This window comes from Adiantum capillus-veneris, chromosome 2 (genome assembly GCF_014529385.1).
Source record: "Adiantum capillus-veneris isolate H3 chromosome 2, ASM1452938v2, whole genome shotgun sequence".
In the NCBI taxonomy this organism is placed as follows: domain Eukaryota; kingdom Viridiplantae; phylum Streptophyta; class Polypodiopsida; order Polypodiales; family Pteridaceae; genus Adiantum; species Adiantum capillus-veneris.
Genome location: NC_140932.1, coordinates 45,474,105 through 45,485,828, shown reverse-complemented (window position 1 = coordinate 45,485,828; position 11,724 = coordinate 45,474,105). Strand labels below are relative to the sequence as shown.

Here is an 11,724-nt window from a genome sequence, read left to right as displayed (position 1 = left end):
AGGCTATCATCGAGAAGTTGTTTTCATGCGGAAGAGCAACTAATCGTCATACATGTGGAGGAGAAAGGTAGATCAAGTTTAGTAACGGGTAGTAGCTATTGGGTATAAAGCATAATATTGGTCATGTGATGCATAGCTATTAGCTACTTTTTGAAATAACTATGCCTCATGCATGGTCACATGTGCAACAATTATTTGTCTAATATGCAACTATACAAAGCGTTTTGTAACTGCTATTTTTGGCATATAAGGGTTGCATGCGTGACCACATCCTAAAAGAGCAAGATTAGAAACATGAAATATTTTCACCATTGGTTGCGTTGTGCATTTTTGGACGATGTGCTTTTTGCTTTTGCGAAAATCTTATGTTTTTGCTTTCTCACGACCTTTAGGGTGGTCGGCTCATTTATATTCCTTGAACAAATCAAGACACAGAAGAATTAGACAAAGACTAGATTAGGGATCACGTTTGGGGTGGAGCAGTCCGAGATCAGCCTATAAATGTATGAGGACGACAGCGACGTTGCGGAAAAAGGGCGAGAAATGAGGAAGTATGTTGGCGGCGGCGCCGATCAGAAGGAGGTGGGTCTGAAGCAGCTAGGGAGATGGGTGATGGAGAAAGCGCCGCCGAATGTGAAGGAGCTGATAGCGAGCCATTTGCAAAGCTCGTGGGCGATGGAGCGGAGGAGAGAGTACAAGAATCATGAGAGGGGCAAGAAGGGACAGCTTGTTTTGCTGGTCAATCTGGTGCAGCAGCATTTCTTGGATTATGCCTGTTCTGAGGACAACCTGCTATACATCCAGCTGTTGGTAGCGTGGGATCTGGTGGACGAGGTGCGCCTGCAAACTATGAGCGTGGACAAAGATGGTGGCGTTTTACGCCTGCCTTTCACTCATTTCTGTGAAGAGTACTTGCCCTTGCTGCGTGGCGCAAAGGGGCGCACCAAGCTCACCCTGGAGACCATCGACTACCATGATCTCCTTCGACGTCGCGTTCAGTACTTATACGTTACTAGCTCATGCGATCCAGCAGATCAAAAATTAGAAGACGATGACATCGAGCCTGTACTGCTCTTGCCTAGCAGACAGTGCCTCATGGCTGATGGGCGGCGTCCCTAATTGGATGTACCCACCACCTAGCTCCCTGTCAAAACGATCTTAGTAGGGAGGTTACTGTGCTGATCTCATTCATATGCCCATAATTTCATGCTGCGAAATGCATTCGCATGACATGTATTTCGGCATACAAGCTGGATCCATGTATTTCGGCTGCTGCTAAGCTAGCTTGGTGCACCCATCTCCCGTTAAGTTGTTGTCGAGGTAGCTGCCTAGTGCTGTCTAGTGCTTGGAAAAAAAAAAATTATCCTTCGCAAAGCTACCATCTCCCGTTAGATTGATGTTTTAGCGTGTTATGACCCTCCAAACACTCTACGCATAATACATGTTGCAATCTTCGCGACTTTGCCAACCTCATCCGAGCATAATTGAAAACCAAACACCAAAATTTGATGCACTTGAGGTTGGTCGATTCAATTGAATAAAATGGGTGTGGATGACCAGTTCGAGGCTTACATAGGCTAAACATAACCAACTTTTATTCTTTTTGCCAAAAATAGAAAATATACTACATGTGCCCAATATTATAGCTTTCAGCATTTGCACACTTGTATTTCTTAACATGTCAAATCAGGAGCCTCTGTCACATTTTGTCAATAAAATTATCATTTGCAGAAGTATACCAAGCCTTGTTGACACGGCTAGAACTAGAGATGGCTTACAAAGAATTGAAGGTCAAAATGCTGACCGTGAAATTGTATTGCCTTCTAATTCTTTTCTTGGAGGTCCAAGATATATGTGCCATCTATAACAAGATGCAATGAAAATTGTTTGCAACAAGGGTAAACCTAATCTCTTTATCGTATTTGCATGTATTCCACAATGGAAGGAAATAAATGATGCTTTACTACTTCATTCGATTGCATGTGTGGCTTATCAAAATTTTAACGATATGATGGATTTACTTATGAAGGAAGCATTATCTGGGAGGTTATTGAACATGTTTCAATGATAGAGTTTTAAAAGTGAGGTCTTTCTCATGCTCATACTGCTAATGCTTACATCCAAATATAAGCCCAGAGATACACTCCACTTTGATGAATTGATTTATGCAAAGCATCGTAACAAGAATGTGTTTTTAGAATTATTTGATATAGTGAGTTATTTTAATGTTCACGAGCATGGTTGATGAAAAATGTAGATTCAAGTTTCCATGTAGATTTATACATCTATGGCTATAAGGAAAAGTGGATATCTTGTGTATTTGAGACAAGATAATTGGAGATTTGTTGCATCACGCAATGGAAGCATGTTAACGTGTCATGCTTTTCTGCTAGTTAGTATGTACCAACAAGCACATCTTGTAAGCATAAGGATAGTGATGTCTTTCAAGTGTGGGGACTTCCATCATGAACCATATAAGGTGTATAAATACTTTTAGAAATTGTGCCAAAGTGTATTGTGCTTTCAAAAGATCTTGAAAATTTTACGTTGAGACATTACTTTGAACACGTGATGCAGTCATGATGCCTGGAGGGACATAGTTGTTGGAATTAGGGTTGCAAAGAAACACACACAGCTTGGAGAAGACGAAGGAAGTTCAAGGCACACAATAGAGAGTGTGTTACTTAGTGTGCAATGGAAAGATAGATAGCCCTAGAGTGATGGGCGTATATACAATGCACGGGGGAAAAAAACCTCCTAAAGAGGGAAAAAATGCCCCGGCGGTCCTAGTTGTATATGGTAACAAATCCCCCCTGGAGTGATGCGGTGAACGAGAGCTGGCACATGAGTAAAGGGAAGTGCCATGCCCTGAGGACAGGATCAGTCCACAAAGGGGAGTAAGCCCAAAGCTTTGCGGAAAGCTTCAAGCTTCTCACGAGACAATGCCTTTGTGAAAAGATCTGCAAGGTTGTCCTGTGTCGGCACATAAGCCAAGTTGATCTCTCCTACTGAGAGCCTCTCCATGACATAGTGGTAATGCACCTCAATGTGCTTTGTGCGAGCATGAAAAACTGGGTTCCTTGCAACTGCCAATGCGCTCTGACTGTCAGTGTAGATAGTGTTGGCAGTGTCCTGTCCAACACCCAAATCAGCCATAAGGCGTATGAGCCATACACACTCAATCGTAGCTGTGAAGACTGCCCTGTACTCAGCCTCACAACTCGAAGTGGCCACAGGTTGCTTCTTGCTCAACCATGATATACATGAAATGCCAAGCATGAAACAAAAACCACTTGTGGACACTCGCGTGTCAAAACAACCAGCCCAATCTGAGTCCGAAAAAGCATGTAAGTCTGGCGGCAATGATCCCCCCTTGGGATAAAACAAGCCAAGATGTAAAGTGCCACTAAGGTGGCGGAAAATCCTCTTGACAGCCTACCAATGCTTAGACCCTGGGCTATGCATAAATCTGTTGACCTGTGAGACTACAAACTGAATATCCGGCCTCGTGTTGCATACATAAATGAGGCAGCCAACAACAGTTTGGTAAAGAGTGACATCAGCAAGATCGCCAGCATCATGTAGACTCAATTTCAAACCTGTTTCCATGGGAGTGGCAATAGGTTTGCAATCCTCAAGTCCAAATTTACATAGCAATGTCTCTATGTAACTTTTCTGACACAAGGCAATACCACCATCACACTGCTTAAACTGTATGCCCAAATAATGATGCAATAGCCCCAAATCTTTCATCTTGAAAGTAGCATTCAAATCAGCCTTAAATTCAGCAATATGTCTCTCATTTGGTCCAATGATCAGCAAATCATCAACATAAAGAACCACAATGAGAAGCACATCACCCTCACGCTTTACATACAATGTGCTTTCTATTGGACTGTTACGAAAGCCTTGTTGAACCAAATGAGTGTCAGCTTTCTCATACCAAGCACGAGGAGATTGCTTCAACCCATACAAAGCCTTCTTACATCTGCACACTTTGTCCTCTTGTCCTTTTATGACAAAACCGTGAGGCTGCGTTACATATACTTCCTCAAATATGTCACCATTCAAGAAAGCAGTAACAATGTCTGATTGATGTACATCCCAACCAAAATGAGCTGCCAATGCACATAGAAAACATACAGTAGTCATACGACAAGTGGGAGCAAAAGTCTCTTCATAATCTATGCCTTTTTGCTGTGCATAACCCTTTGCAACAAGTGGAGCCTTAGATCTCACCATCCGGCTTGCGTTTCAACTTGTAAACCCACTTCGTACCAATGGCCTTTTTGCCAGGAGGCAAATCACATAAAGTCCATGTGTCATTCTCTATAAGTGCATCATATTCTGATTGCATGGCAGCCATCCAATTTTCTGAATTTTGTGCTTCATCAAAAGTCAGAGGCTCCTCAACATCATGTAAGCTAGACACAGCCAAAGCATAACAATCTGATGCATAAGATGCATGGCGAGATCCTGAACGAGTACGAGTAGACAAAGGTGCATCCAATTTACTGTCACGCAAAGTGTGCACCAGCCATTTGGGCATACCTCTACCCTGCTCATTTTCAGCCCTTTCCTCATCAAATACATCATGTACATCTGCATCAGTAATGGGCTGATCTAGAACATTTTCAGAAACCCCCATAGGTTGTACATTTGCCTCATTGGAACTTACATTCGTATTTCCACCACTGAAAAGAGGCAACAAAGTGTCATAAATGTCCTGTGAGCTTACATTATTGTCTCTAGTACATGACAGCAAGGGCTGAACAGAATCTTCCACAAACACTACATCCCGTGAAACCAGAATACGTTTTGTTTGCGGATGATACAACCTGTAACCTTTGCTTTCAGCACTATAACCAACAAAAATACATTTGACAGTCTTATCATCCAATTTTCTGCGCTGCACTTGTGGCACCAAAGCATATGCCAAACAACCAAAAACACGCATGTGCTCAATAGAAGGCTTTCTATCATGCCATGCTTCATATGGAGTAATAGTCTGCAAAGATTTCGTAGGACACCTATTAAGTACATAAGTGGCACACATAATGGCCTCAAGCCAAAAAGAATGTGGCAAAGCTTGACTTTTGACCATACATCGTGCCATTTTCGTCAGTGACCTGTTTTTCCTCTCAGCAACACCATTTTGCTGAGGTGTATAAGGCACTGTACATTGGTGTTTTATCCCACGACTAGCAAGAAATGCATTAAATTCATGAGACATATACTCCCCCCCTCAATCAGAACGGAGGGTGCCCATAGTACATTTCGAGACATTTTCAGCCATAGCCAGAAATTGTTTGAAGCACATAAAAACTTCGGACTTCGCTTTAAGCGGAAATACCCATGCATGCCTGGAGTAATCATCAATGAGCTTGCCACACTTGTCATACAAAGTGATCTTATACAGCCCACGGCACAAAAGCTCAGATGCAACAATTTCATCACCAAAACTGAGATCATGAACTGTACATCTGTCATCCACAAATTTGACTACAAGTCCAAGTCTAGCAAGTGCGGATACAGACAAGAGATTCTTCTTGATCTCAGGTACATAAAGTGCATCAACAAGTGTAAAGGAACTGCCATTAGCAGCAGTGAGCACAATCTTTCCAACTCCCTGAACTGGATAAGAGGCGTTGTTGGCACAAGTGACTGAATTCCCATGAGGGACAGACTCAAGAGAGGTAAACAATTCACGATGTGAGATAATGTGCTTTGTAGCACCACTATCGAAATACCACACATGTGAATCTGCAGCAACTGACAAGCATGCATCATGGACAGCAGGATTGTAAGTGCACTTTGCGCTAAATGCCCATTCTGCATCAACATCAGCAACACAGTCTCCTTTCACAGAAGACTCAACAATGGCTGCATTTGTAGTGGAGCCAGCATTTGCAGTGGAACCACCCTCTTTCTTCTTAGCCTCTTTGGCCTTCAACTTACGACACGACTTGATCAAGTGATCATTGGCTTTACAATAATGGCAACGCATCTTCTTTTTACCCTTATCACCAGAATTTCCAGACGAAGTGCTGCCAGCAGAAGCATTAGGAACAGAATTTTTGCCACTCGCAGTAGAACCATAAGAAGTGGATGCATTACTGTTACCACCCTTTCTTTGAGAAGCAATAAAAGCATGTTCAACTGCACGCTGTCTAGTCCTGTTTTTTCTGGAAAGTGACTCTTGCAACAGCAATGTGCATAATGTATCAAACTTGACAGCTTTAGGATTTCGTTGGGTCATAAGTCTCCAAGTACTAGCAAAAGTCTGGTAGGAATATGGTAAGGCATCAAGAACAGTCTGCACAAGGGAACTGTCTGAAATGACTTCACCTGCAGAAATAAGCTGCTCATTGATATCCTTGACACTAGCAAGGAAAGTGTCCATATCATCTTCCTTATGCATAATCTTCGACTCCAGCTCTTTACGTAGCAAAGCAATTTTAGCCTCATTGCGGCTTGCATAAAGACCTGCTAAAATATCCCAAGCCTGTTTTGCAGATTTTGCTGAACGGATGTGAGGAACAATGGTGCGCTTCACAGACAACGCAATCAATGCATGAGTCTGCGCATCCTTAACATCCCAACGAGCTTGTTCTGCCGCGTAGGCAAAACAACTCTAACAGCTGCAATCCTTGCAGCAAGACCTGCAACATCCTCAACATCGCCTACATCCTCAGAACCAGGACGTACATCAATGCCCTGCACAATGTTCCATACACCCTTTGACACAAGAACATGTTGCATCATATAAGCCCACATAGGGTAGTTGTCCCCATCCAACCTGTCCTCGGCAGCAAACATCTTGAACACATCTGTGTTGTTGTTGTCAGCCATGGTAAATGTTGTACCTGATGTGAAAACTGCCTGAAAATAGCACAAACCGTAAAAGACTATAAGGCACCTGTTATGCAGAAAACGACACTGACAGAAATTCTACACAAAATGACGAAATAGCCTGTGCAGTACTGCCTGTAGTGGAAACGGAGGCCGAAATGAGCCCAAATCCAAATTCTGAGCAGACCAAGCTCTTTGACCTCACCCAAAAATTTTGTCGACCTGCGAACGCTCGCCAAAGCTCACTGAAATCGGAGAAAGTAAGCAGGCGTGTGCTGGAGCAGCTGGTGACTAAGCCCGAGAGGACGTGACCTTCTCTAATACCAATTGTTGAAATTAGGGTTGTAGAGAAACACACACAGCTTGGAGAAGACGAAGGAAGCTCAAGGCACACAATAGAGAGTGTGTTACTTAGTGTGCAATGGAAAGATAGATAGCCCTAGAGTGATGGGCGTATATACAATGCACGGGGAAAAAAAACCTCCTAAAGAGGGAAAAAATGCCCCGGCGGTCCTAGTGTGTTCACACACATCACTACCACATGTATATGGTAACAAGAGTCGTAGCTCACTAGGCTGCCCAACTGGAGAGTAGCTCGGCACACAAGCAATCACCTCTGACGACTCCCTTGACAATCCACCAAAAAGGAAGTCAAGGGAAAACGCTTTTGCTGCTTCTCCTCCGCCTTGCAAAAGGGTGAAGCTGTCTTAATCCCAAGGATCCCCAATGCCAAAGCACATGCATACAGGGAAGGGAAAGAAAGACTTGGATGTTCTCTCTCTCTCTCTCTCTCTCTCTCTCTCTCTCTCTCTCTCTCTAGACTATCTCTCACATTACACCAAGCCTCTATGTGTGTGTGTGTGTGCACGCGCGCTGTCGTGCCAATACATGTCCATAATGTGAAATCAAAATATCAACCTCACTCTCAATGCTTTTGTTATGTGGGACCAAATGCTATGATGTACATAGTGTGATATATGGGAAAACGGTTGCCCACAGGCTTACATAGGCTAAAAATAACCAACTTTTATTCTTTTTGCCAAAAATAGAAAATCTACTACATGTGCCCAATATTATAGCTTTCAGCATTTGCACATTTGTATTTCTTTACATGTCAAGAGCAGGAGCCTCTAGCACATTTTGTCAATAAAATTATCATTCGCAGAAGTGTACCAAGCCTTGGTACACACGGCTAGGGCTAGAGATGGCTTACAAAGAATCGAAGGTCAAAATGCTGACCGTGAAATTGTATTGCCTTCTTCTTTTGTTGGAGGTCCAAGATACATGTGCCATCTATAACAAGATGCAATGAAAATTGTTTGCAGAAAGGGTAAACCTAATCTCTTTATCATATTTGCATGCATTCCACAATGGAAGGAAATAAATGATGCTTTACTACTTGGAACGATCAATCATCTTGATTCGATTGCATGTGTGGCTTATCAAAATTTTAATGATATGATGGATTTACTTATGAAGGAAGCATTATTTGGGAGGTTATTGAACATGTTTCAATATTATGGTAGAGTTTTAAAAGTGACATTAGGAGAAAGCTGGACTCACTTTTGGGCCTTTCAGTTCTAGAGAGAAAGTGACGCTCAACCAATGAGGAAGAGGCTAATGTTACGTTGAAAATCGACATTTTGGAGTCAAGCACTTTTAAAGAAAGGGAGGAAATATTATTTTTGTTCATCAAATTGCACAATTTCACGCTTTCAAGGCATAAATGTCGTAAGTCGTACTAACTCTGTACCGAGGAATTTTAGAACTTTCATTGAAGACTCTATCTAGTATCTTTGTTCCCGCCCAAATATGACTTTGAGTAGCTCTACTTCCCTCTTAAAACTTCTTCCCTTTTTCATATTTACGATAACCTTTCTGTGTATTCTACTGCACACCATGTCTACTTCTCGAAGGCCTAGCACTATCATTGACTCTGTTAGCATTTTTAACAGTTATACTACAGACGATCAAGCATGGATACCATCTCGAATAACTATCGGAAGTTGGGTTCTACTGCAAACTAGGAGGAGGCAACGCAATGATTTCGTGGAGGATTTCAAGGGACAAGTTAAAGAGTTTAAAGTGTGTGCACAAAGCAAGCGGGTGAAAGAGGTCCTCATACAATATGCTTTCCAGCATGCAGACTTAAGGTTGCAAACATCTCCTCCAAGTTTTCCAAGGCATCGACCCAACTGTAAGTTATTTTCAGCATCTCTCTTAGTGCATGATTATATTCGAAGGTTAAGTGGTGGATATCATCTTTGGTATGTATCAGATATTTATCCATCGAATAGGACAGATTGGCAACCAATTGAGAGCATAGTTGGGATTTTTGATGCTTTCCATGTGTTTATTGGTGAGAAAATGTGCCGAGGAAGACAACACAAGGAACTTGCAGATAATGGAATTTTCTTTTATGATATGTCATATGTGGAACAGATAACTTCCATTAGTTGGGGTCGCGTAGCTCTTTTGTCACTTCTATCCTTTGACAACAAGGATTGGTCCTTGCCAGCTTTGCAAACTAGTGAAAGCTTTAGGAATAAGTTGTTTCAAGATATACAAAAGTCCCTCAAGTATTCAATTGCCACAAAAATAGTTTGGCTCGCACTATTTATGCCTCTTGAAGTGTTTGTAGATTTTTTCTTCGATGAGCAAATAAGAACTACCGCAACAATGTCCATTTGCAAGTCCGAGAGCTATTTGGACTTTTTAGATGATAATTGGGATAGGAAACAGTCACAGAATAAAATCTGTATTTTACAAAAGAAGTCCATAATTTGCAAGTTCATTATAAGCTCTCAAAATTTCTTAGTATCGTTTTACTATATTAGATATCATCTTCTTAGTGGGCAACTTATTCCACTCGACCAAGATACAGAGAGCAGCCTCGAGAACAAACCTTTATCAATGGAGCTCTACTTTTAGACATCCTACTTATTACTGTGATGGAGACAATGTCAAGCACAACTCTTGCACAGCTCAGGGTAGATCTTACATGTGAAGAACTTCCACTTTTTCCGGAATTATATGCATTCAGTCTCAACAATAGAAAGGTACTTACTAAATCGATAAATTTTGATTGTTTTTAATATATTAAGATAGAATCTAACTTTTTCTTCTTTTCAGATTCCAAGATGCAAGGAGAAAACAACATTGTGTAAGGATTCACTAACAAATACACTTCACCTAATTGCTTCCACCGAAAGCTAGGTCACATACCTTGTGCACGCAAAGAACTTTGATGCCATGCAAACCATGATGTACTCTTCAAAATGACTAGTGCAGAGACATTTTGTGGCGGTCAAACAATGTTTCAAAAATATAAAAATTTTCATTGTTTCCAAACTTTACATATTGTGTTGTTTCTGTCAAGATTTATACAAGTAAAATTGCTCCCTTTCCTTGCTACTGTCCTCTCCCACTGTTTGTGCCACTCGTCCCCTGTCCTCTCTCCCGGTTTGTGCCACTCGTCCCTTGCCCTCTGCTCCGGTTGCTCCCCTACCCTCTGCTCCGGTTTCTACTACTTCTGCCTCTGGGGACGCTGGTCTCGGGCATCCTTTCGCGTCGCTCGAAATCATGGGTCTCTTCCATGGCTTCCCATGCTTGCACCTCTGAAGCTTCCCTTTGTTCTTGCTCTTGCCGTAGACGTGTAGCCCATTCCTCTACTTTTGTGGCATCCGCATAATATTGATTTATTGCTTCTTGCATATTTCAAACTTCTTCTTGAGTCTGATTGTGGTGTTGCGTCATTTCGTTTATGCGAGCCTCTTCGAACTCCTCAACTCTTGCTGCTTCCTCTCTTGTGCGTCTGTTTACCGAGATTATAATATGTTGGATGGCCATTACAGAAAAATGTCACACATCGTTGGGGGTGTAGTTATGTAATTGAAGTTCCTGTAGAAGTGTGATACAAACATTTGTTGCTTCATACAAACGTTGCAGCAAACAATGAAACAACACGATTACTTACGTTCGGTACATCCATAATTTGTCTCAGGAGCAACAGAGCATTCAAACAGGTTCGCCAGCCACAGCTATAGTCATTAGTCTACGTGGGCACAGTTACCCGTTCATGCCGGACGGTATTTCCTAGATCATGTTCTAACAAAACATGCTCTACACAGCATACAAGTTTTTTTGCAGCACTACATACATAACCACTTGAGTCAGCAACACATTACAAAGAGGCACTGCTTTCCAAATGTACCCAAATGGGCCTTACGTTTTTACACGATTGTGCAACGCCCTGCTTTGCCCAGAGTTTGCGTAGTAAACAATCTTAGCTTCCATGTCAAATAACATCAGACTCCAATGATCACTACAAAGACACCATCAAAGATGAGGAGAAAGATTCTAAATGCAACATGTTTTTTACAAGGCAAGAAAAAACTCACGATTGATTGAATGCAGTGACCAGAAAGCGCGCTAGATCAAAGTTGACTCTGCTAAACCAGTTCATCAGACTCCAAAAGGAAACTGAGTTGTTCTGCAGATAAGGCGATATCAACGGATCTATTACATATACTTTGTCTTGAACCTCAGGGGACAGAAGCGAGACAGCGTGGCTAACATGAATAAATGGCAGAGATTAGACTTGAGGTATTTCAGCACGCTGTCGCTTCCAGAAACCCGTGAGTCAATACCGAGCAAGTGGGGTAGCTATCGAATTCCATCTGTCCCCACTGACTCGCTTGGTATTGACCCATGTCTTAACAGTAGTGAGCCATTATAAAGAAAAACTTGACGACTACCGCAAAGACATGGGTCAATACCGAGCGAGTAGTACCACTATCCAATTCCATAAGCCACTGTCTCGCTTGGTATTGACCCATGTCTCGGTAGAGACCCATTTAATGAACCAAACGT

The 11,724-nt window shown here is 42.1% G+C and overlaps 1 protein-coding gene across 1 annotated transcript; it reads left to right on the top strand.

Moving 5' to 3' along the window:
• Nucleotides 1–484: 484 nt before the first annotated feature.
• LOC147462700 (uncharacterized) lies at nt 485–1,862 on the top strand. The gene has a single exon (XM_086527108.1). The coding sequence runs from the start codon at nt 502–504 to the stop codon at nt 1,117–1,119; it is 618 nt and encodes a 205-aa protein (XP_086383234.1). The 5' UTR covers nt 485–501; the 3' UTR covers nt 1,120–1,862.
• The last annotated feature ends 9,862 nt before the right edge of the window (nt 1,863–11,724 follow it).

Bases quoted from the DNA above. Each gene is read 5' to 3' on its own strand.
- LOC147462700 (XM_086527108.1), top strand. From the start codon at position 502: ATGTATGAGGACGACAGCGACGTTGCGGAAAAAGGGCGAGAAATGAGG.